The 25,778-nt window shown below is 44.9% G+C and overlaps 1 protein-coding gene and 1 long non-coding RNA gene across 2 annotated transcripts; one reads left to right on the top strand and one right to left on the bottom strand.

Annotated features, from left to right (window-relative positions):
* Positions 1–9,248: 9,248 nt before the first annotated feature.
* LOC128781540 (uncharacterized) lies at positions 9,249–13,816 on the bottom strand. The gene is made up of 4 exons (XR_008427542.1): positions 13,706–13,816; positions 12,866–13,048; positions 10,961–11,164; positions 9,249–9,433 (listed from the first exon to the last, which is right to left on the bottom strand). It is a non-coding gene; the product is annotated as an uncharacterized lncRNA (long non-coding RNA).
* On the top strand, positions 13,778–17,835 carry HEY1 (hes related family bHLH transcription factor with YRPW motif 1). The gene is made up of 5 exons (XM_053930336.2): positions 13,778–14,329; positions 14,573–14,648; positions 14,769–14,852; positions 15,135–15,216; positions 16,102–17,835. The coding sequence occupies exons 1-5, from the start codon at positions 14,241–14,243 to the stop codon at positions 16,683–16,685; spliced, it is 915 nt and encodes a 304-aa protein (XP_053786311.1). The 5' UTR covers positions 13,778–14,240; the 3' UTR covers positions 16,686–17,835.
* The last annotated feature ends 7,943 nt before the right edge of the window (positions 17,836–25,778 follow it).

Below are 25,778 nucleotides of genomic sequence, written 5' to 3'. Positions count from 1 at the left end.
CAGAATCACACGTATTTACAACTTATGAATTGTGGAGCACACATCCTTAGCCAAGAAGCATATGGGCCCAAGAAGCTACCCACTGTTTTAGGAGCCTTCTTCTACCACAAACCCAGATGCCACCCTAGTGGTGGTAAAGACAATCCTGCCACATGGTGGAAAAGCCATGTGGGACAGTTTTCTGCTTCCAAGGTGGGTGAGGGGGTGGGGTTGGGGGTGGGAGGCCCCAAAGATGCCCTTACTAAGTCAGCTGAGCATCATTCACAAAGTAAAAATGTCATGTGTGTGAGCAAAGTGTGACATTTGGGTCTCTTAGTAATTTTAGGTCTGCTGATTCAGACTTTGATGGGCTTTTCACCTCCCAAATGCTGTTCCTACAGGTATTATGCCCCCATGCAGAGGCAGGAACATCCTGCAGACATGGTCCCACTCACAGATTCTTGCCTCTGGGGTGTTCGGAATGCACAGTTAACCAGGAAAGCGTATCTGAATCAGAGCTGAAGAAGCAGCATGGTGTTTGAGTTAGGAACAGAGATGATGAAGTCACACTGGCGTCAAGTCCCAGCTCTGCTGGAAGCTGTGTGGCCTTGTGTCAGTCTCACGGTGCCTGTGTTTCCTCATCTGCAAAGTGGGGATGATTACAATGACGCTAACAGAATCTATTCTGAAGGCCTGTTGGCAAGTGAATTACACATAAAAGGCTTAGAAAAGTCCCTGGCACATAGGAAGTGCTCTTTACTTGCTTGGTTGTTGAGTATTTTTAAAGAAATAAATTCTTTTTAACTATTCCATACCTTTTTTCCTTTTATCAGCACATTGTAAGCCAAATAAGACCCTCAAGTTTTGACTGAGTATGTCTGTGACACAGGCTGTGGAACTCGATATGGCATCAAAAGCCCATCCCAGCTGACCTTAGGGCTGCTCAACACCAAAGCTGTGGTCTGGGGGCTCCTGGGACCTGGCTCCAGCTCAGCCACAGGTGGCCTATTACCTTGTTTAACTGATTACACCCAATTAAAGGGAAGGTCTTAATTTTCCTCTGTAGCACCTATAATCAGTTAAAATGTTTGACATCACTTCCTCATGCTAAGATCCGCTTCCTCTTTCCCACATGAGAGCAGCAAGGAGACACAGATGTACTGGAATATCTCAGGAATTTTCAAAATCTAAGTTTTCACTAAAAGATGGTTTCTCCTTCCCTTTGGCTTTTGACACATTTATAAATCACTAATGTAATAATCTGTTGCAGCTTTGAGCTAAATGCAGATCACATCTTTTTAAGTCAAAGGAATCAGAAAATTTTTGTAGGGAAATGAAGTAGAAATATTTTATATAGGTTACATTTCTCATTATGAAATAACATATACTTAATATAAAAATGTAGAAAATAGAGAAAAGGAATCAGGAAAATAATCACCTATGCCCCCAACCAGAAATATCTACTATAAACATTTTAGTGTATTTTCCTCCAGGCCTATTCTGTGTTGAAATTGTGTTTGACTTAATTGTCATCAAAGTATAAATAAAATTTTGTGTCCTGAATTTTGTTTCACTTAACTTTATAAGTACTTCCCACATTACTGTAAATTATTTGTAAAAATTTATAATAGTTGTATGGTATTTGACTATGTTTAATTATTTTCTATTGTTGAATACTTAATTTAAATTTCTATCAAATATTTTCAATGATCTTTTCCCCTGGTGTTTTGGGGGGCTTATTTGGATTGATTTCAGGCAGTGGAATATGTAGGTGAAAGAGTATAAACATTTTTAAGTCTCCTGATTCACAAAGTTTAATCCAAAATATCTATTCCAACTTAACCTTCGCTGCAGGGACAGGCAAAGTGCATTAGCAGAAGGCAGAGAATCTCGTCCTCATGTGGGCCAGAGGGTGCTGGCAGGGTTATCTCCTTCCTTCCCGAGTCCTATACCCAGTCTTTTAAATTATTATTACTGTGATAAAAAGCAATAAAACTTATTATCTTTAAAAAGATTTTATTTATTTGTTTTTAGAGAAGGGAAGAGGAGGGAGAACGAGAAGGTGAGAAACACCGATTGGTGGTTGCCTCTCCTACTATGTGCTCTGACTGGGGAATAGAACAGCGACCTTTCGCTTTGCAGGATGATGCACAAGCAACTGAGCCACACCAGTCAGGGCTAAAATTGACCATTTTAACCATTTTTAAGTGTTTAGTAGTAGTAAATATATGCACATTATTGTGAAATGGGCCTGTATAACGTTTTCATCTTGCAGTCTGCAAGTCTGTACCCATTAGGACGCAGTGCCCATTTCTCTACTTCAGACCTCTGGCAACCCCCTCATCTACTTTCTGTCTGTGTGATTGGAACACTTTCAAACTGAGAAGTGGGGTCATACGGTCTTGTCTCCTGAGTCCCTTTCGGAAGCAGCATATCCAGAATCCGTTTGCAGCAGGGCAGTCGCACAAACAGCCTCTGTGCGTGAACGAGAAGAAGACTAGCTGCCTTCCTGACTTTGATGGCTACCGCTCCCAGCCCTTCCTGCCCCAGCCTGTCCTACTGAAGCTCCATATTCATGTACATACCTGCTTGGATGTCCACAGTGACTTCTAGCACAGCACGGCCCAAAGCCTGGTCTTTGTCCCCCAAGTTGCCCATCCCAGTGAACCCCACCTTCATTCATCCAGGTGTACAAGATACAGACCTGAGGTTGTCCTAGACTCCCCCTAGTTGCTGATTGTCAAGGTAAGTTTGATCCCATGCTCTGTCATTCCACCTTCTAAACACTTCTTGAAGCCGCCCATCCTCTCCATCCACCCTTCCTTTAAGTCCCTCAATGGATCAGTCCCCAACCTCCTCTCCCTGCCTCTAGCTTGAGTCCCTTCAATTTACCCTGCAAAAAACCACCCAAGTTCTTTTTCTAAAGGACAAACCTGATCTTTCATGGTGTTTAAATTAAAGTCCAAGGTCCTCAACAACACTTCCATGACCCCACCCCTCCAGCTTGTCCATGCCTACCCCTCCAGCTCCATGGGCAGCTGTGCTCCCCTATCTGCACACACCTCGTATTCCATCAAGGCCTGTGGGCCGTTTGCACATCCTAGTACCTCTTCTCAGAATGCACTTTTCAACCCTTCTCTTGGCCATTTTTCATTTCAGTGTCCAATGAATCATCCCTTCTCCAGGAATACTTTCCCGATTCCCGTGCTGGCTCTGGTGCCCCTTATCTGACACTCATAGTCCCCAGCCCAGACCTCCACTTCTGAGTCATGCTTAATCACTGGTTTACAGACTTACCTGTCTCCTCAACTGGATTTGTAAGCTACTTAAAGGCTGGTTCTGGTTGTCTCCTCCCTCCATCTCCAACCATAGACAAGTACCTGGCACATAGGAGATGCTCAGAACATCCTTGCTGGATGCAGATTGAATGAAGTTACCCCTGGTCTTATCCCTCTGCTGCCCTGCCATTCTGCAAGGAAAGGACAAAATCTTCTCTGCTGCTAAAGCACATATACAGTGAGTCCTTTAAAAAATTTAGCTTTCAAAAATAAAAAAGCCAGCTTTCCTCTTATTTATAGGAAAGAAGTGTGGATAATATTGTCTTCAAAGTGGGGACTTCCATTGTGAGCATCGAAGTGTTACTAAATCCTGTAACCCATCAAAAGCCAAGAAAGTTAAAAAGCACATTCACTTTTTATTAGATCATGTATCTTGTCATTTGTCTGTGGTCTCTCACACCACCCCCCTGCACCCCTTCTAAAGTGGTCGCACCCAAGGGCATAAAACCGAGAAGCTTGCTTGAGTCCACAGACAAGTCACTGACTCAAAAGTCACCACTCACAATATGACATTTGACTTTCTCTTCCTTTCCTGTTGCATGTGCTTGTTTTATTCAGAGTGTGAGAACAGATTTTTTGTTTTTAATGAACACACTATAATACTTTCCTGGAAAAGACACATTGAATGAAGTTGTGGAAGCAATTTTGTAAAGCTTTTCTTACATTAGAAGTCTAATGGGAATTTCCCCCTTAACCCTGCGACTTCCACTCTTAGGTGGCTTTTGCTCCACAATCAACATTTCTTCCCCTTCTCACTCCCACCCTCCCAAGAGGCAGAGACGGAGGAGGACGGGGGAAGGAGCAAGAAAGAAGCCTCAGGAGCCTGCAGCCTGCCAGGCTCCCCACAGGAAGTGATCTTTTCTGCTGTTGGGCCGGCCACACGCCTCCCAGCCAGCCAGCGGCTCTAACTAATTAGCACACGTGATGGGAATTGGAAACAAAGTCGCTAACAATAGCGTGGGAACCGAGGCTGCGCCACCTTACAGCTCCCCTCCCCCACCCCGGGGAGGGGCGGGAGGGTCGCGGGAGTGGGGCCTCCCAGTCCAGTCCCTCCAGCGGGTCCTGCCACGCTCTGCCTTCTGGGAGCCTTGTCACACAATGGGGGGAAACGTGGTTAGGGAACGGCAGCTCTTGCCAGGTCGCACGGAAGGTCGGTTACCCTTTGTTGGGCAAGAGGGGGAAGAAAGACAGTCATCAGATATCCTCCTGGCGACGGCTTAGGGGCTGGTGCCCTTAGGAGCACACGCCCCGCGGCACGTCTGCAGCGAGCGGTGGCTGGGGAACCCGGGGAAATGCAATCAGGGTGTATTCTTCGTGGGACAAGTGGTCCCCGCGCTTTCCGCGAGCGGCTGCTCAGGGGACAGCTAAATGCAGGGACAGCTACATGCAGCGACAGTAGGAGAGACAGTGAGAATCAGGAGCGGCACCTCTGAACCCTGCTCCCCTTAACCAGCTATACGAAGCTTCCTTGCGCAGGCGCCCAGAGTCACGTCCAAGGTGATGTCAGCGATGGGCTGATGGAAATTTCCTTCTGACATTTCTCAGTAAGCCACGTTCTATATACGATGGCTTTACTGAGATGTAATTCACATACCGTACAATTTCCCATTTAAAGTGGACGATTCCATGGTTTTTAGTGTATTCATAGATAAATGCCACCACCCACAGGGTCAATTTTAGAACGTTTTCATCCTCTCAAAATACAACAAAAAATCCTTGTGCCCTTCACTTCCACCATAACCCTTCCTCCCTCTCCTACACCCCAGCTCTAAGCAATCACTAATGTATTTGCTGTCTCTGCCTCTTACAGACTTGCCTATTCTAGACATTTCATCTCAATGGAATCATATACTATGTCATCTTTTGTGACTGCTTTCTTTCATTTAGCATGTTTTCAAGGTTCATCTGTTGAGGGACACTTAGGGACATTTCCACCGTTTAGCCATTATGCATAATGCTGCTGCAAACATTCACATGCACGTTTTTGTGGGAACATGTTTTCACTTCTCTTCAGTAAATACCTAGGAGCAGAAGTGCACATTGTGCAGTTAATTTGTGTTTAACTTTTAAGGAAACTGACAAATTGCTTCCAAACTGGCAATAAGTTCCCAAGCAGCGATGCATTTGGTCTCCAGTTTCTGCAGATTCTTGCCAATAGTTGCTATGGGTTTTTTTTTTTTTTTTGTCATAGCCACGCTAGTGGGCATGAAATGGCTTCTCAGCTTTTCCAGGGCTAAATTTCTGAAGCCTTTCTTGGTGTAAGAACTGGAACTGACATCGTATATTCTAGAAGGGTCATGAATGGTGACTACCTAGATCAGTTGCTAAAACAATAGTTTCCAGTGAAAGCTGACATGAAAAGTAATTATTTACAAACATGTATTTGATAGCACAGAGCTGGCCAGGAAAGCTCCGATTAGGAGCTGACTCCAATTGCAACTTCCCCCTTCCACATCCCATCCTATCCCCAAATCTTAGCTTCTACCGTCTGTAACAGACAAGTTATTCTCATACTATGTGATTAAAAATGACCCTGTATATTCAAAACTTCAGCTGGCAGTAAACTGTTACTCTGGTTTGGGTTATCCAAACCCAAAGTTGTTTTCCTGGAGCCAGGGTGTTTGATCAGGTTTCAAGTTTATTTAGATATAAGCATAAATTTTCATTTATAGAAAACTGCTTTTATAATAACTGTTATAATGTTTCTGTTTACATGACTAGCTGCAGATCACCAAAGGGATGGGTTACCATGTCACATTAAAAATTTTTTTTCAGACATAAGCTGTATTTATAGCAACAAAAGGGGGCGGAGAATCCTAGCTTAAACTAGTTATTTCTCAAATTCAGAAAGGACTGTAATAAACTTCCATTTATTTCAATGCAGTATTTTTCTTAAGCAAAGATACACATTGCATATAATGATTAAAGGAGGAATATATTATAGTTGGAAGAGGTCATATTCAACAAGGTGAGCAGCAACAGTTACAGGTGAGGCATTTATTACATCCTCACCTTTGCTGGCGTGGCAGTGATTCTGTCTTAGCTAAACATTAGAATCACCTGGCGAGTGTGAAAAGCATACTTAAGCCACACACCATCCCAGACAAATTACATCTCAATGCTCAGTTTTTGTTGGTATTTTGGGAGGGTGAAGGAGACTAACTTCAGAATTTTATGCCAGATGACTAATAGATTCCAAGTTCAGATTCAAGTTGGTCTAAATGATATTTCTTGAAGTGTGGTTCAGGGACCAACGGCAACATCACCTGGGAACATGATTGAAATACATGTTCTCAGACCCAACCAGACTTACTCCGGAAGAGGGGTCAGCAGTCTGTTTTAATAAGTCCTCTGGGTGATTCTCATGTGACAACTAATGATCTAGCTAGAAATTCTTCACTTTGGCTCCACAATGGACTCACCAAAAACTTCAAAAATCTACTAATGTCTGGGTTCCAGTCCCAGAGATTTCTGAATTTGTTTTGAGGTATGCGATAAGAATTGGGATTAAAAAGAAAACTCCTCAAATTATTCTAATAAGTGGCCAAGTTGTGAATAATGGATCTAAACCAGAAATTCCTAAAGTATGGCCCTGAACAAGCATCAGTCTTTCCTGGGAATTTGTTTGAAATACAGTTTTGTTTTTTCATCCTCACTGTAGGACATTTTTTTCATTGCTACCAGAGAGAGAGGGAGGTGGTTAGGGGTGGGGAGGAGAGAAACATCGATGTGAGAGAGAAGCATCAATTGGATAGCCCCAGAATGCGCCCAGGCCTGGGATAGTAGGCGCCTGGATTGGGAATTAAACTGCAGTCTAGGTACGTGCCCTGACCAGAAATCGAACCCACAGACCTTCAGTTACCAGACGATGCTCCAATCAACTGAGCCACACAGGCCAGGGCTGCAATATAGATTTCTGAGCCCACTCTAGATTTACTGAATCAGACCCTGTACAGGTTGGGCCCAAGAACTTGTGTTTTCTGAAGTCCTTCATGTGATTCTGATGCTTGCTGAAGTTTGAGAACCACTGGTGTGAGTGCATAGTCTAGGGTCTCAAGAATATATATTGGGTATATCACAGTTCAATACAAAACAATGGAGTAAGCCCTAGAGGGACAGTTTCTCTGTTTATACAGTTAACACATATTATCAACTTCTATTACTACCACTGTAATGTTCACCTAGTTTTTAATTATTTTGCTTTTGTAGGTTTGAAGGATGGTCTCTTTTATGCTTTTACCTTTCATTTGCTCGTTATTTGGGGTTCAGAGGCCTGCACATTTCATTTGACATAGAGGAAACAATGGCTTCTCTTCTTCTCCATGGAGCCCTTCCCATGGCAAGCCTATGTTGAGAGTCCATGTTTTCTCAAGTAGGCAGTGACTACTTAACACAAACACCAAAAACATTACCACCACCAACAAAACCATCCCAAAATGCAAATAGCTCAATTTAGGAATTTAACATATATCCTGAAGTAATTAGAAAAGTACAACGTTCTTATCACGTAAAGATCTCGCTGGTTTCCCAGACACAGAGCTGGATGTTACGTATCTCATCACGATCTTTTGATTGACTTGAAGCCACTCACCCTGTTTTCTCAACTGTCCTCTATGAGACCAAGTTTCTCTACTAACAAAGATAAATGGTCTTCTAGAACAGTGGTTCTCAATGTGTGTCCTTGGATCCGCACAACTGCATCACCTTGCCCTCCAGGTAACTCCGATGGGCGCTAGGAGCTGAGAACCACTGTTTTAGAGCAAGCCGTCTGGGAGTAATCCTCGACTCGCTACCCAGCTGGGCAGCATTACCTCCATCTAAAGACACGCCAAGTATCGCTCCATGTTCTTTCAGAATTCCTTCCCTTTTTTCTTTTCTTTTCTTTTTTTTTATTGTTGTTCATGTACAGTTGTCTCCATTCATTCCCTACCTGAAACCATAGCCTTAATCCAGGTTCATTCCTAGCAGATCCTCAACTAACTCTGTGACTTCTTTTTCCTACATGTGCATTCTTTTGGTATCCCTTAACTGTGCATGATGGGGACACATAATCTCCCCATTCCATTCTGAACCTAACTGGGTTGTCTTATCCTGTTTCATTTTCTTTGTCCTCATGACACGGTCATAATTTTCCAATGGACCACCCATCTCCTGTCCCATGTCCTTATCCTAAAGGCCCTCTTCTCCCCACTATGGCACAGCCCACCACACCCTCTCCTGTTCCCTGTCCGAACTCCATAAATGCCACACACACAGACAGAGGGAAGAAGAGCAGTAAGGTGTCCTTGACTCATTGCATCGAAGCCTCTAATCCTGCACAATTCTTTCTTTGCTCACCATCTGTCAACACACTCTCTCTTGCAATTAAGAAATGGGTCCCAGCAACCATGTTCCAGTAAATACACGGAGGAAGCTATCGGAGTCCTCCTAGAGAACACCATGGGGCCACGAGGGTTCCTCTCCTGTCAGTCTTGTTACAAAGGAGAATCAGAGAGAAAATACTGACAAAGGTGACACTGTGATGTGCTCTTGTTCGGTCTTCTGGTCCACACAGTGTAGTACTGTGGGCCTAAGAGTGTCCAATTCCACAATTCAAGAATGTTTATACTATTTGCAGTATACTATTTATATCTAGTATACTTATATCTAGTAAATAGCAGAACATTTATACTATTTATAGTATAGTATTTCTATCTATAATACTGGGCTTTGTGTGGAAAACTCATGCTTAACTGTAGCGTGAAACCTGCATACGTGTGTGCGTGTGTGTGCTCCGAGGGGATCTAAGTTCACAATGATAAAATTCAAATAATTGTTCGTGAAACTTCTCTTTTTAAACACTTCTATTAAGATCTGAGATCTTGTGTGCTCCAGAGAAAGGGCAAGCAATCTGCTAGGCACTTGGGAGTTTGCTTGTAGAGGGATGGCCACAGTTGCAAGACTGGAGGAAGGAGAACTTGGTGAAGTGAATTTGGGGGATTGAGTGTGATGGTTGGGTGGAGGAGAGTCCTGGGTCATTTCTCATGGCCAGTGAGAGGGCCAGAGAGCCAGTTCTGCAGTGGGAACCTTCAGCAGAGATCAACTGCCTCTTTATCTCATTGCCATTTGACGAACGGCTGAAAAAGAAGAGGGACAGGAGGAAGATTCCAGACTGAAACCCTGCACTCCTGTTAAGTCATGATGCTAAATCACGATACTAAGCAGGCACACCAGGTCCTTTGCTATTTATTTGGAAAGAAACTTGTCCTACTTCATTAACCTATACTTGATAATGGATTTGAAAAATAAAAGTTATTGAAAAATAGAAACATATCTTTGATGCTGTCAAAATGGGGCCTTTTAAGTGGGAAAAAATTATAAAAATCTTTTGTTTAGTTCTTTAAATTACTGACAAGTAAAATCTATTTTAAAAGCTGTGACATAGAACATTTCTATAACATAAATGCCTACTTACAGAAATACATTAACATTCTATAAGTTTTGAAATAGGAATTGTCGTAGTCAACTGCCTTAACAAAATACCATAGACTGGGTACTTAAACAACACAGATTTATGTTTTTCACAGTTCTGAGGCTGGAAATCTGAGGTCAGGATCCCAGCACAGTCAGCACCTGGTGGGAGCTCTCTTCCTGGCTTTCAGAAGGCTGCCTTCTCACTGTGTCCTCACCTGGCAGAGCGGGCAGAGGGAGCACACTCTCTGGTGTGTCTTATAAGGGCACTCATCCCATCATGAGGGCCCCACCCCCTTCTAAACCTAAAGGCCCCATTTCCAAATACCATCACACCAGGGATTAGGGCTTCAACATATGAAATTTCAAGGAACAATTCAGTCTATAGCAGGAATGATATCCCAACACCTTTTACTTCTTTCTTCATCTTGTAACTGGAATGGTGCCTGGCCCCACTAGCCTTTGAGTACAAACAATGCCATATTAAGGCCTAGATTATAGTGACTCCAAACCCTTCCTCCCTGCTTTTGGGAGCTTGGACCCTCTCTAAATTCAGCCCTGCTTGGGCAGTGCCTCATTGATGTTCAGGACGAAGGTCACAACCACCAGGCCCTCCTTATAACTGCTGCCTTGCCAAGCCCCGCCCTGCATCTCCCCCTGGTGCATTTCCCTGCACCTCAGAACACCCTTTGGTGGTAAGTATGTATGCAGGGGTGGGGTGTGGGTTGCGTAATGACTCACCTCTGCAGCATGTTACTCCTCAGCAATTTATGGTCTTGTATGCCCTGAGATCTCCAAGAGTTTCCCCAGGGTATTTAAAAACAGATACTTTTGTCTACAGAGAATCTTGATAGAGTAATGTTCTGTGAAATGCACTTTGGCATTTTAAATATCCTTTGCCCCATCTGGAAGGAATTTTCTTGCAGGAGCAAAAAAAACCTACAGAAGCAGCCTCTTTGGTGGCTCAGCCCAGCTCAGGATGAAGTGGCCCATGTTATTATATCATCATTATAACTCATAAGCATCAGGCATAACATCTGTGTGGTATTTCACAAAATGCTTTGTCTCATTTCACCTTTCAAAAAAATAAAGCAAATGCTAAGGGATTATTCTTAGTTTATAGATGAGGAAACTGAGGCTCAGAGAAAAGAGATCATAGGCTCCAGTGACACAGCTAGGAAAGAATGACAAACCCAAACGGGAGACCTGGAATCCTCTTCTCCTGCCATCTCAAACATCAGCCTGCTGGAGTTCCAATTAAACTGTTCCTTCCTCCAGGGCGAACATCCAGGCATCTCCCATCGGACCTCCGTTGGGAGCATGGGTGTGGCAGGGTACTTACTTCAGCACGGCACGGCACGATGGGCCACATGGCAACCTGGCATTTGAAACGGCATCTAGAGAAGGCAGCAAGCATGAGAACAGAGGAAAACTGGCACTTAGTCAAAATTCCGGTGTGACAGTTTTGGGTGACACTATCTTGTGGCTTCTGACTTGGTGTGTTCCCATAAGAGTGTCATTTCTAAACCTGAAGTATGCTACTTATTAATACACATATTTACAGCACAGCTTGCTCAGGGATGGTCCCTAATAAAAGACTTAAAAAGCACAACTTTCATTAATAATGAATAGCAGATGTTTATATTTTAGCTTTAATCAAAATAATCCTGTGCATCTAACAAGAAGCACAGTTTTTTTTCTCATCTTAAAAGAATATTACTTTCTAGAGACACTTTTTAATACATCTAATTACTAGATAATGATTTAGTCATCCTTTGAACCTCTTTAGATGTGCAACACAGTATCAGAAAACCAAGGGGTCACCTAGACTCAGTTTATTTACTCACTGGTAAATCAGGTGTATTAATGGCTAATGATAACAGCTGCTGTATGTAAAGTATTTACTAATGGCCAAGCACCTTGTGAATGCTTTACATAATGGACCTTATTTAATCTGTGACATTGGAAAGTACTTTGTTGGATGGATGAATAAGACTCAGAGTTGAGAGGCAGAAGTGGAAAATTTCAATGTAGACCTCGTTTTTCACAGAAAAGTAATATTGAATGTAGGAGAACTATTTTGTTTAGGTACAAAATAGTTCAGTGTGGAGTCAGGAATCCTGAACCTCACTTTGTCTTTCCTCTGAGCCACCCATCTGCACTTATCCTTGTCTGTGCAAGACAGCAGAAATGGGCCAGAGCAGGAAAGGCTGGCTCACTGCAAATCCAGAAGCTGGGAACATTTACAGAACCTCAGAGGGGTAGTGGACACACTGATTTCTGGGGCAGGGTGGCCTGTCCTTTGGGGAAGAAACTGAATGTCAGACGGACTTCTGAAAAGCTGATGGAAGTGGGTGGATGGTTCCATCAGGTTGAGAAGGGAAGAGGCAGGTGGCAGTTATATGCTTGAAGGAAGACTGTTGGAAAGAAGCATGGGAGGCTGAACTTCAAGTTCTGTGATGATAGCAACCTCCAGAGAGCTGTTACTGTGAGCAGCAGCAAGGAAGGCAGGCAGCAAAACTGATCTAGGCTGGACAACTGATAAGTGGCATTGAGTGGAGTATCAGGGAGCCAGGGTGTCTGGTGTGCAGGCAGGAACAAATCCCAGATGGCAGGTGGAGGGGCTCAGCCTAGACAGGGAAGCAGAGGAAGGGCTGAGGGGCTGGAGGTGAAGGTGAAGTGGAATGAGGTTCAGTGGGAGCCAGGATGTGGCCTAACGTGTGTAGGGGTGAGGGGCTGAGAAAAATAAAAGAACATATGAACATACGTATGAGGCACAGGGTACTCAGTGTGCAGCGTCCAAAACCTGATAGGATGGCACTGAGATCAATAATTAAGGAAGGAGGGAAACGGAGAAGCTATTTGCAGAGGTGAGAACTTTTGCATCATCCTGAACAACAGTTATCAAGCCTTCCTCCTTCACAGACTGCAAGGTTGGCAGCCCCAACAACAGCCCTCAGAGGAAAACATTTCTCTGCTCAGCTTTAAGGGACAGAGAAACTGGATTTCCAAATTCAAATAAACTATCCTGGCTGCTTCTCCAAATCCTCGAATCAGGACTCAGTCCGAGATCTACAACTGTCTTAAAAAAAACAAACCTGTCTTCTTGGGGACTTCAACTAGCACTCAGTACTCGCCAGGCCACCACCGAGGCCGGATGTGTGTGGGTGCACGTGTGTGTCTCCGTGTCGGAGACAAGCAATTCCACAAAGAGGGCGACCTTAGACGCAATGCTCGGCCAGCCACCCTGTCGCCCGCTGAGAGGATCTGACTGCCAACGCCTGAGAAAAATGCAAAAAAAACTTAATGAATATCCCCAGGGGCTTTCCCCCCATCCCCTCCCCCGTTAGCCGAGAAAACAAGGGCTCCACTTCCCGGTAAATTGGATGCCCAGGCCAATTCATTCCACCCCAGAGGCTGGGAAGCCCCAGTGGAAACGAGACCGGCTGCCATTGGGGACATGGCCCCAGAAACGGAAAAGAACATTCGCTGACACCACGTCCTGCCACACCAAGCTCCCGACCCCGGGGCTGTTGGCCACTGTGAAGGGCGCCCTGCACCCTCCGAGGAGCGGCCGGCGCGCCGGCCAGCCAGGTGCGCCGACCGCAGCCGGGCCAAAGAGCGCCCGCCTCCCGCCGCGGGGCACGGGCGGTCCCGCTGTCCGCTTTCACGGCGGCGCTGGGCGGTGGTTTCCGAGGCCGTCCGGCGCCCGGACTCGGATTACAGGTTCGCAGAGGGGGCCGGCGGCCCAGCCCCAGCCGGCGCGCCCTCGCGCGGCCCGGCGGCCCCTCCTGCCCATTCTTCTCCATTCATGCGGACGCCCAGCGCCGCCGCCACCGCCGCCGCCAGCGCGGCCGCCGTCGCCACTGCCAGCCGCCCGATTGGCTGGCGGCCCCGGCGCCAGCACTTTCCCACGGCTCGTGGCGCGTGCGGCTCACCGGCGGCGCTGCGGGCGCGGCCCTGGCTAGCGGTCAGGCCAATCGGGGCGCGCGGGGCGGAGCGGAACTGTGGCAGCCGGCGCGCTGGCGTCCCCGCCTGGCCTCCCCCAGCGGCTTCCCCTTCCCTCCTCTCCCAGGCCGCGGCCCGCGGAGCCCCAGCGGAGCCGACGCACCGCCGCGGGGCGAGAGCAGGCGCAGGGGGCGGGCTTGGGGTTAGCCCTGGGCCTCTGCCTGGCCCGTGCCCCTCCCCTGAGTGACTGCCAATCAGCGGAGCGGGGAATAGGATTGGCGGAGGGGAAGCTGTTGCCCAGCAGCCCGGGTCCCTTTCCCCCACCCCCTGCACTCTCCTTCCCTCCCTAGGGCCCTGGGAAGGGGCGCAGCGTGGGAAAGGGATGGTTGAGTTTTAACCGGAGGCAGAGCGTGAGCTGGATCAGTGTGTGCGGAACGCGAGCAGCCGAGCGCGAAGAGACGCGGCTACTGTTAACTCCTCCCTGCCTGCCGCGCCGACCCTTCCCGGAGCCCCAGCGCAGCCAGCATGAAGCGAGCCCACCCCGAGTACAGCTCCTCTGACAGCGAGCTGGACGAGACCGTCGAGGTGGAAAAGGAGAGTGCGGATGAGAATGGGTGAGTTGGAGGCTGCAGAGCGGAGCCGGAGCGGGAGGAGAGCGCGGGCTGGACGCGGTGACAGCGGACGAGGGCCGGGTGGGCCGGTGCCCTGCACTGACCTCTGCGCTTCCCGGGCGAACCCCGGCGCTTTCAGGCCCAAGTTGCCAAAACAGTCTGAGTGAAGGGAGCGTGGGTGCGACCCCTCAAATCACCTACCCTCGCCTAACGGCGATTCCTGTTCTGTTTTTCCCAATTCTTCAGAAACTTGAGTTCGGCCCTAGGTTCCATGTCCCCAACTACGTCTTCACAGATCTTGGCCAGGAAAAGACGGAGAGGCGTGAGTCTTTTTACAGTGCTCTTAAAAAAAAAATAAATAACAGAAAAAACTACCTTTCTTCACTTTGGGATTTGCAGCCGTAATGGAAATGCCCTCCTTTGTTTTGCCTGCTTTCTGCAGATCATTGAGAAGCGCCGACGAGACCGGATCAATAACAGTTTGTCTGAGCTGAGGAGGCTGGTACCCAGTGCTTTTGAGAAGCAGGTAATGGAGAGAGAGAGTAGGTAGAGCTCCCAGTGTTGCCATCCCCACCTTCTGACTCCTTCTCCCTCATTCATCTGAACCCCATCCGTGTATTGGAAAATAACTGTGTTGCTTGTGCCAGGAGAAGAATTCATATTGATTCCAACACATTTTGCGAAGATAACTCATTTTGCTTTAGACCGTAGTTTTAGGAAGTACGAAGCACAAATATGCGTATGTATTTTAAATGGTTCCCCAAGGGCACGTGGTGCCAAATCAATCTTTTGCGGTTTTCTCCTCCAGGGATCTGCTAAGCTAGAAAAAGCTGAAATCCTACAGATGACCGTGGATCACCTGAAAATGCTGCACACCGCAGGAGGGAAAGGTATATGTCACTAGTCCCCTGCCTGACCCTGAGTGTTGGGGCAGAGTGAGATGCTGCGCAGTTGCTGCCTTATTTTTACTGTGTGCTTTGGGGGGTGGATAGGGACCCGTGCCTGCGTCGTTCGTTACCTGTGTATACATTTTGAAATGCACAGAGGTTTTTCTCGTGTGAATTAATCACCCCCAACCCTCTGCACATTGAATTAATGCACCTTCTTTTGTAAAATACCTGTTGTGTGAGGTGCCTTAAAATTGTGACAGCACTGATTAAGATCAGGTAGCTCTTGCCACATTCGTGTATTGCCATTTTGAGAAGAAAGCTTTTAAAAAATATGTATGGTCTTAATTTTACATATATATATGTTATAAATAAGCTTCCACATAACTCTTGAGGAAAGAAACCTGTTGTGGTTAAGCAGAGAAAACTTAGCCAAAGGTGGGATACCAGGACCTGTGGGCCTGTCTTCAGCCGGGAAATGCTTTCCTCGGAACCAAGTGCCTAAAAGCTCTATGATGATAACTTACATCTGTGTGTCTAATGAATTTCACTGCTCTGTGGTTTCCCTGCCCTTGATGTATTTTTTGTTGTTGTTGAGGGAAAACATTAAAGGAATGAACATAGTTTCATCTGCTGGTAGGGTACAATTCTAATTTCTGCTCAGCGGCTTCTAATTTGGGCTTTGAACTTGCATTAGTGAACCCATACGTCTTATGTTAAATGCAGAGATTTTGGTCGACTCCAAAATATTTGGACTTTCAGAAAAGCCCATGAATGCCGTCTTTTCAGGACGTAGGTCTTTGTCAAGAAGGGCTTCCTCTGGGATTGAAGAAAGGCAGGCAGTGAACAGAGCCTGGAGGTTTTTTTCTTTTTTGTTCTCTGCCCCAGGCTACTTTGACGCCCATGCCCTGGCCATGGACTATCGGAGTTTGGGGTTCCGGGAATGCTTGGCAGAAGTCGCCCGCTACCTGAGCATTATCGAAGGACTCGATGTTTCTGACCCGCTTCGAGTCCGACTGGTCTCGCATCTTAACAATTACGCCTCCCAGCGGGAAGCTGCTAGCGGAGCACACTCAAGCCTCGGACACCTTCCCTGGGGGAGCACCTTCGGACATCCCCCGCACGTGGCACACCCGCTGCTGCTGCCCCAGAATGGCCACGGGAACACCAGCTCGGCCGCCTCGCCCACGGACCCGCACCACCAGGGCCGCTTGGCCGGGGCACATCCCGAGGCTCCTGCCCTGCGAGCGCCCCCTAGCAGCGGCCTTGGACCAGTGCTCCCCGTGGTCACCACCTCCTCCAAACTGTCGCAGCCCCTGCTTTCCTCCGTGGCCTCCCTGTCAACCTTCCCCTTCTCTTTCGGCTCCTTCCACTTACTCTCTCCCAATGCACTGAGCCCTTCGGCACCCACGCAGGCAGCAAACCTTGGCAAGCCGTATAGACCATGGGGGACGGAGATCGGAGCTTTTTAAAGAACTGAAGCTATAGAATGAGGGAGGGGACAGCTTAAAATCCCAGCTGAGCTGGGCAGTTGCCAACATCACCTTAAAGTCGTCAGTAACATAAAGAGGAAAAAGGTACAATTCCAGATAAATTTTGTTGAAAACTAAAGGTTTGTTGGTTTACTTTTTCTTTTTAAATGTTTTTTTTTTAAATAATGACATGTATTAGCAGTTTTAAAAAACTAGTTGTTACATTTTGTTCCAAACATTAAATGGAAATAGTATAAACCAACACTTGGTGATCCTATCCATCGAAAAATGTTCATTTTTGCCTGAAAGTTTGGGGAATTCTAATATTTAGTATTTTGGGGCCATTTTTCTCTGTATAGTTACATTCTCTTCTTAGAATTAATTCTCCACACCACTATGCTCAATGTTAACACGACACTATTTGTTAATATTTTGACAATTAAGGTGTTGTATAAATAATATTCTTGGGGGGGATATTGAATTTTATATTTCTGAACAAAGCGTTGACAAATCATGATCAGCTTTATCCAAGACAGGAGACTAGTTCATTCTCTGTCTCCTACAGCAGGAAAGGTGAATGTACAAACCAACCATCAGGAGCCCTGAGTTCATATGGCCAACAGCTGTCATGTGCCAGGACCAGACTCATGCTTGTGGCTTAGTTAGGAGGAAGCCACTTGTACTTGAGGCCCTCCTTTGCAGTTGGCTGGGAGGAGACTGAAGATAATTCCATAGACTATGCCTGCATTTACCAGCCTCAGATGATGCAATGCATTTTTAATCTCACAGATCTCAAACTCACAAATGTTAACACGGATAAGTGAACAGGGTGGTCAAGTGGCCAGTCAGATAGTCCAGTGGGAACTGTTAAAAGCATAACCTAATTCTTCCCGGAATGGCCATATTTTTTGTCAATGGAAATTTTTATGTTTGTGTTTTTCTTTTTGGTGCATGGAGATGTGGCTGTTGAGATATTTAAAAGGACTCTGCTGCCTTCTTTTTGGTTTATTTTATTTCAGTGAGGCTATGAAAACATCATTTCCCAGGTTTATTCATTTAGCAGGTGTAGCTTAGGCACCCTCCACTGAGCTGAGTTTGACCTCTGTTGTACTGATGTGTTGTGACTGAATAAAAAAGAAGAAACAAACTCTCCTGCTGTATGTCTTGCATACTCTTCCCTCCCCGCCCCACCTCTGGTGGCTAAGAAAAGATAAATTTTCTCTTGTTTTCATTTTGTATCATCAATTTAACAACTTCATTATTTGTGAAATTCTAAACTGTGCGAATTTGTGCTATTCAGTAAGATGACTTCATGATAGGGCACAGCTTTGACCTGAGTCCCACGAGGGGACATAGCCCTTTAGATGTTAGGTCCAGTGGTCTGGCTCTAAACTGGCCATCTGTGGAGTAGATGCCCCAATATCAGGGTGGATTTGCAGGGTGGGAACTCTGATGAGATCTTATAAAACTGTGCTGATTATCCAGAAATACTGATTAGGAGCATCCCCTGTGTGCTCAGCTCCATGCTGAGAGAGCAGAAAATTTATTTCATTCTTTTTTCTTAAAAAGGCAAAATAAGAAAAGCCAAACGCTGCTGTCTCTTAAACCTGGGAATCTGTGGCGTGATGAGGAATGGCAGGCTGTAATTCAGCACCTGCACAGCTCCAGGAATCTCTCCTTGTCTCATTTCCAAGGAGTTTGTTTAACCCTTTAGCTGCATGTGACTCCTGAGCTGTGTAGTGAGGAAGCTGACACATGTTTCAGCTTAGAACAAAATGCTGCCCTGGCGGAGGAGGGCCTTTCCATTGCCTTCAAAGTCTTCCTCCTGTAATTAAGGAGCATCCCCTCCTAGCTCAGGAGTTTGTCTAGATCCTGAGAGTGGTGGGGAGGTGAGGGAGAAAACCCAGTCTGACAGATGACAAAGTAGAGCCTTCCCTTTCATTGCCCAGCTACTCAGCACCTCCTCCCCTCTCTCATTAAAAAAAAAAAAAGACAGGAAGGTGGAGAAGATTGGACTTTGACCTTGAGCAGCACTTCTGGGTCCCCATGAAGGGACGGGAGCCTACAGTACTTTTGTGATTGTGGGTTTCAAAGGCTTGCTCCCACTCGACCTTCCTCTGTGTGGTCCCTCTTGTGAGGCACAGCTCTGTTCTGAGGGCTGCCTGAGCCACACAGACATTCTCACTGTCTGTCAGAGTGTGTGATGCAAAGTGTTATGGTAATTTCTGCCAAGTGCCAGTTTAATTTTAGCAACTGCAATTTCAAATGACATTACAGCTTTACCGAAAAGCATTGTGCTGAGACTATCTTAGACGATCTTACAGATACCCAGGTCTAGATGGCAGCTAAGGTGGTAAGAAAGGAGTAAAGCATTTGACGTGTTTTCACTTGTCACATCGATGATCGCTATATCACCATCTAGTGAGTGCTTTCTTTTTGAAGGGGATGTGGAGGGTCATTTTCAAGATTACATAGTTTTCCAAATAAATATTTTGGTTTCTTTTCCCTTTTTTCAATTACAGTTTACATTCAATATTATTTTATATTGGTTTCAGGTGTACAGCATAGTGGAAAGACAATCATACTTTACAAAGTGTTCCCCCGATATTTCCAGTACCCACCTGGCACAGTACATGGTTATTACAGTATTATAGACTATATCTTGGTTTCTTTTTAAATGCTTTCAAGGTGACAGGCTTGTGGAAATTGTGCAGGTAGAGCTGGAGCTTCTGGGGAAATAGGATGGAATTATAAGCCAGTGGTATGTAGAAAAAGGAATGTAGGAAAACTTTCATTTCTTTTCTGAATTGATGCAGTGAGAAAAAAAAATAATGTCAGGGTCATTAGCGCCATAATACTTTTATGTTCCACGTGTGTTTGTACTACTTCTACCTGTGTAAACAAACATGTTTTAGACCCTGTGAATTTACCTAATGAGGAAAATAATATCCCTGGTCATGAAGAATCTTTTTTTTAAAAGCGTATTTTATTGATTATGCTAGTACAGTTTTCCCATTTTTTCCCTCCCCTTTTCCCCTCTCTGCCCTGAACCTCCCCACCCTCTAGCGTTCCCCCTGCCCTTTGTTCATGTCCATGGGTTGTACGTATAAGTTCTTTGGCTTCTCTGTTTGCCATTCTATTCTTAACCTTCCCTGTCTATTTTATGCCTACCAATTATGCTTCTTATTCGCTGTACCTCCTCCCCTCTTCATTTTCCCCCTCCCCCTCCTCACTGAAAACCCTCCATGTGATCTCTATTTCCCTGGTTCTGTTCCTGTTCTAGTTGTTTGCTTGGTTTTTGTCTTTGTTTTTTAGGTTCAGTTGTTGATAGTTATGAGTTTCTTGTCATTTTACTGTTCATAGTTTTTGATCTTCTTCTATTTCTTAGATAAGCCTCTTTAACATTTCATATAATAAGGGCTTGGTGACAATGAACTCCTTTAACTTAGCTCTATCTGGGAAGCACTTTATCTGTCCTTCCATTTTAAATGATAGCTTTGGTGGATAGAGCAATCTTGGATGTAGGTCCTTGCCTTTCATGACTGCAAATACTTCTTTCCAGCCGCTTCTTGCCTGTAAGGTCTCTTTAGAGAAATCAGCTGATAGTCTATGGGCACTCCTTTGTAGGTAACTGTCTCCTTTTCTCTAGCTGCTTTTAATATTCTCTCCTTGTCTTTAATCTTGGGTAATGTAATTATGATGTGCTTTGTTGTGTGTTTCCTTGGGTCCGATTTATTTGGGACTCTCTGGGCTTCCTGGACTTCCTGGAAGTCTATTTCCTTTGCCACGTTGGGGAAGTTCTCCTTCATTATGTTTTCAAATGAGTTTTCAATGTCTTGCTCTTCCTCTTCTCCTTCTGGCACCCCTATGATTTGGATGTCGGAATGTTTAAAGTTGTCCTGGATGTTCTTAAGCCTCTCCTTACTTTTCTGAATTATTGTTTCTTCATTTTGTTCTGGTTGGATGTTTATTTCTTCTTTTTGTTCCAAATCGTTGATTTGAGTCCCAGTTTCCTCCCCTTCACTGTTGGTTCCCTGTATATTTTGCTTATTTCATTTTGTGTAGCCTTCGTTTATTCATTTTGCGACCAAGCTCAATCAGTTCTGTGAGCATCCTGATTACCAGGGTTTTGAGCTCTGCATGAGATAGATTGGCTATCTCCTCGTTGCTTAGCTCTCTTTCTGGAGTTTTGATCTGTCCTTTCATTTGGGCCATTATTTCTTTGTCTTGGCACACCTGTTATGTTGTAAGGGGGTGGAGACTTAGGTATTCACCATGGCAGGGAGACCCTCTTTGCTGTATTGTGGTGCTTTCTGTGGGGGAGGGGTCAGAGAGGGAAGGACACTGCTTGCTGGCTTGCTCTGCTCTAGCCCCACTTTCCAACTAACTCTCCTGTGAGACTGGGAGTTTCTCCTGCTGTTGCAACCCCCACAGTATTTTATAGCTAGCTTTGAGTCTTCAGCCAGCCCCATCTTGCTGGCTCAATCCACTACCTTGCCATACTTCCTTTCTGATCAGCTGCCGGTCTCCCATCTCCACTCCTCCTACCAGTTTGGTCCATGCAGTTTGATTTTCTAGCACTTCTGGTTGATTGTTGTTTTTAAGTTGGTTGTTATCCTTCTTTTGGTTGTGTGAGGAAGTGAAGTGTTTCTACCTACACCTCCATCTTGGCTGGAACTCCCCGGTCATGAAGAATCTTGAAAGGCCTCAAAAATTACCCATTTATTTTCATCATATGTGTTATCATGAATTAATGTATGATGCACAGAATTCTTGCATTAAAAAACTCTAAGAGAAAAGGCCAAGAAATATCATTTCTAATTTATTCACTATAATTAAATTAGGATGTGATTTTGATTTAGGCTTGCTTTGCCCTGCTGTGATTTTAGTGATTTTACTCACTAGAATCATGACATTTTAAATATAGATTACTTATATTTAAAAACCCTGAGGAAATGTTGTATGTCCTTGTTATACTTCCCCCAGCCTCCTGGTCTAATAACCAGTATCACAGCTTTGATGCCTTCATTAGTTTCCAGTGATGATTTATAATTAAAAGAACTTCAGAGCTGATATCATCTGAGACCTGATATCATGCATGCTTCAAATGTGGCCCAATTTATTTCACTGCCAGAGCTCCAGGAAATGGGGGTGTCTTGGAAAGAGGACCCGGATTCTGGTTGCTGCTCAGCTTTTACCTAATTGAGTGACCTTGGGGAAGTCACTCAAAATTCTCCACGCCCGATTTCCTCATCTGTGGGATGAAGTGGTTGGATTAGGTGGTTGTCCAGATGTACACTCACAGGGACAGGCACTAATGCGGAAGCCTGTGGGGAAAGGCTGGTGGGTGCTGACCCAGGAACACATCTTCTAGCACCTTCTGTCTGAAGGCCAATTAGTTCTACATAGGAATTTTGGTTCAGTGTTGTCAGATCTCTCAAGTTGTCAAGAGTATCCCCAATTTTAGATTTTTATGTGAAACTGTCCAATTTGTATTGGTCAGTAACTAATTCACCAAAACTTGTCTATCAGCAAGATGGGGCCCTGGGCAGCAGTCATCACTCAGCTCCTAGTGCTGTCATCCCAATGGCCCCCTGAGGGCTAGAATTTTCTAGTATCTTTGCCATGCTTATGAATATGCTTAATGGATGAAAACTTGGTTACATAAAATAAACCAGTCAATAATTAGGCAGCTGTGGGAGGTATTGTGCAGAGTACCCTGTAAAGAAAAGGGCAGAGGTTTTTGTAACTACTTCTGAGTGGCCACGTTTCTTTAAGGACACTGAAGCTAAAATCATTCTTTTTGTTCTGAGTCTGACTGCTTCACAGGAATCTCCTTTGAAGGTGCTCTCTGTGGTGGTCCTGGTGTTCCCTTTACCGAGGAGGAGTGGGGTTCTCAGCCTGATGTCCTTAAATGAAAAAGGGAGTGTGCAGCTGGCTGGTGACTCAGCACACTGAGTTCCTAAAAGGTGCCCTCTGTTTCAGGAAGTATGGAATCCCTGCGAAGAGCAGGCTATTTGAACCTCAACTTGAAATATAATGCAGCCTTGATCTGGATGTTCTGCTCTGGGGTGGGGGCAGAGAGAGGGAGAAAGAAGGAATTAAACAACCCCGGGCCTTTCTTTTGCTCTGTCTATAAGTATCACCAGGCATTTGCAGCCAGCTGCTTCCCCAGGTCCACAAGTCCCAGAGAACAAGAACGAGGTAAGCTGTCCTTGAAAGATGGGTCTGGGGACAGAGCAGTCTTCAGATTTTGTGTGAATAGGCTGTGATATCATGCTTCTTTAGAGCTATGTGGTACAAATGTCTCACCATAGTTTCTCTTAGGTTAGTATTTTTCATTGAGTGCTTAGTTCTGGGTTTTGACATATACTCAAAAGACCGTGTCTACCTTTGAAAACTTAATCATTCATATACAGTTGTTAGGTGGTCTATGGCTTGATTTAGCAGAAGAGACTGAAAATACCACGCTAAACAGAAAAAGATTGGCTGTTACCCTTGAGAGAGTTGGTTACTGAAAATTTTCTGTAGTTACCTTTACTTTAGAAAAAATCTCCCCTGGGGCATGGTTTTGTTTTTGGTGTGTAGGAATGTCCCCAAAATGCAGAATTGAATCATAAAGAATGACATATCTGAGCTGTTAAGCATCCTCTTTGACTTCATTTCCTATCTCTTCCTTATTCTTTGCTATTGCTGGGACATGCAATAGCAAAGAATAGCAAAGTATGTTCTCACCTGCAGGCCTTGCAACAGGCTTTTCCTCCACCTGGAATGTTCTCAGCTGTCTGCTGCTGTACTGCAATCTGTGATCTAGGGGCTCTGCTCAGAAGTTGCTTTTCCCATGTGGTCTTTCCTGCCAACCCTATTTAAAGAGTCACTCACTCTCACTCCCCACCCTCTCCAGCCAATCCCTCCCTCCTTCCCCCTTTTTGTTTTTCTCTGTAGTACTTAGCATCATCTGACACACTTTTCATCAATTATCTGCTTACTGTCTGTTTGGCCTGGTTTGTTCACTTCTACAGTTCTGTCACCTAAACAGCATCTGAGCCTGATGTGTAGGAGGCATCAGTAATTATCTGTTGAGTGAATTCATGAATGCAATCCACCCCTTTCTTACCTTGAAGAAGTGGAGCAAAACAGATACAAACAGGTATGTCTCTACCCCCCACCCCCACCCAATCTTTTATTTTAAAAACTACCAGGGAAGGTAATTTCATGTTTCACTTCAGCATTTTCTCTTCACTATTATAAAATTCTAGTAAAAAAAAGTCTAACTCAAATATGCTTTTTCAAGCCTGTATCTCTTTTTGCGAGTGCCTAGTGGGGATGGAGGGACATTGGTCCTCTATTTTCTATTCCCACTAAAGACCTATTCTCCCTGAGGACATATAGTGTTTTTTTTTTAAATCCCTTTTTACTTTTTAACCCAGCCCTCCAACTCCCCTCCCGTTCTGCAGCCATCAGGTTGTTCTCTGTAGCTATTGAGTCTGCTTTTGTTTGTTCATTTATTTTGCTTGTGAAATCATATGGTATCTGTCTTTCTCTGCCCAACTTATTTCACTGAGCATAATACACTCTAGGTCCATCCATGTTGTTGCAAATGGTAAGATTTCATTCTTTTTTTATGGCCAAATAGTATTCCATTGTATATAGGTACCACACCTTCTTTGTCCACTTGTTTATTGATGGGCACTAGGGTTGCTTACATATCTTGCCTATTGTAAATAATGCTGCAATAAACATGGAAGCGCATATGTCTTTTCAAATTAGCATTTTGGATTTCTTCAGATAAATACCCAGAAGTGGAATTTCTGGGTCATAAGGTAGTTCTATTTTAATTTTTTGAGGAACCTTCATAATATTTTCCATTGTGGCCGTACCAGTCTACATTCCCACCAACAGTGCACGAGGGTTCCCTCTTTTCCACATCTTTGCCAGCACTTGTTATGTGTTGATTTATTGATGATGGCCATTTTGACAGGTGTGAGGTGGTATCTCATAGTGGTTTTAATTTGCATTTCCCTGATGATTAGTGATGTTGAGCATCTTTTCATATGTCTGTATGGCTATTTGTATGTTCTCTTTGAAGAAGAGTTTATTCAGGTCCTCTGCCTATTTTTTAATCAGATTGTTTATTTTTTTGCATGTAAGTTGTATGAGTTCCTCATATATTTTGGATATTGAGCCCTTTTTGAATATATTGTTGGTGACTACCTTTTCCTGACATTCAGTTCTTAATTCACTTCCACATTCTCCCCTGTTAAGGGGTCTCAGCAGTTTTGATCTTGCCAAATTTTAGTTTAATCTTTTGGGGTGGGGCTGGGGAAGCAGAGCATCTGCATTTAAAGAAATTGAGAGAATAGAAGATATAGGAGCAGAATCCATCTACCCAAGGTTCCCAGGAGAGCAACACAGATAAAATGCTTAGACTAAATGGTCTGGGATAAGTGGGAGGCCGAAGGACTAATAGGGAAATTATTTTTGGAGTATGTAAAGAGAAGGTCTTCTGAAAGTACAGACCAGGTTCTCACATCCACATCCTTAATTCTTAGGGCAGACACAATAGGGTTATGACAGGGAGGGGACGTTCCTTCTTGACCTTGATTCTGACCATCAAGCAGCAATGGGTTTGTGGCAGGATTTTGGGTGCAGTTTTCTGAGGTAAATCCAATCCATTTTTGACAGAGCATCATTAACGGCATTAGAAAAATTCAAGAAATCAGGCAGAGAATCAGAGGCAGAGCAGCTAGGTGGCTGGCCTGAGTCATCTCATTCAACCTTTATTCTACAGATGTGTATTGAGCAGGTCCTATGGGTGAGCCCTTTGCCAGGAGCTGGCAGACAGTGACAAAGCCCACACACCTGGTACCCTGAGGCTGCACAGTGGAAGCGACAGGACTTTCTCTCCACACTGTGCACCAGCGGTCTCGAGGAGGACTTTGTGCTGGGTGCTGTCCAGTGACCCCTAACCAGGGGCTGGGACTGGCCTTGGGGAAAGAGGGGACCACCAGGAGTGGGGGTCGAGTTGCTGATAACCTGCAGCTTTTTGTAACTTGGAGAAAAGCAAAGGAAACCAAAGAAAAAAATGATTGT

This window comes from Desmodus rotundus, chromosome 8 (assembly GCF_022682495.2).
Source record: "Desmodus rotundus isolate HL8 chromosome 8, HLdesRot8A.1, whole genome shotgun sequence".
NCBI classification, from domain to species: Eukaryota; Metazoa; Chordata; class Mammalia; order Chiroptera; family Phyllostomidae; genus Desmodus; species Desmodus rotundus.
The sequence above is the reverse complement of the archived record's forward strand: the minus strand, read 5'-3'. Positions and strand labels throughout refer to the sequence as shown.

What these genes read in the sequence shown, in the direction of transcription:
- HEY1 (XM_053930336.2), top strand. Translation starts at nt 14,241, where the DNA reads ATGAAGCGAGCCCACCCCGAGTACAGCTCCTCTGACAGCGAGCTGGAC. An exon ending in CCAGGAAAAGACGGAGAGGC is followed by an intron (nt 14,649 to 14,768) that starts GTGAGTCTTTTT and finishes TGCTTTCTGCAG; the next exon opens with ATCATTGAGAAGCGCCGACG. An exon ending in GCACACCGCAGGAGGGAAAG is followed by an intron (nt 15,217 to 16,101) that starts GTATATGTCACT and finishes TCTCTGCCCCAG; the next exon opens with GCTACTTTGACGCCCATGCC.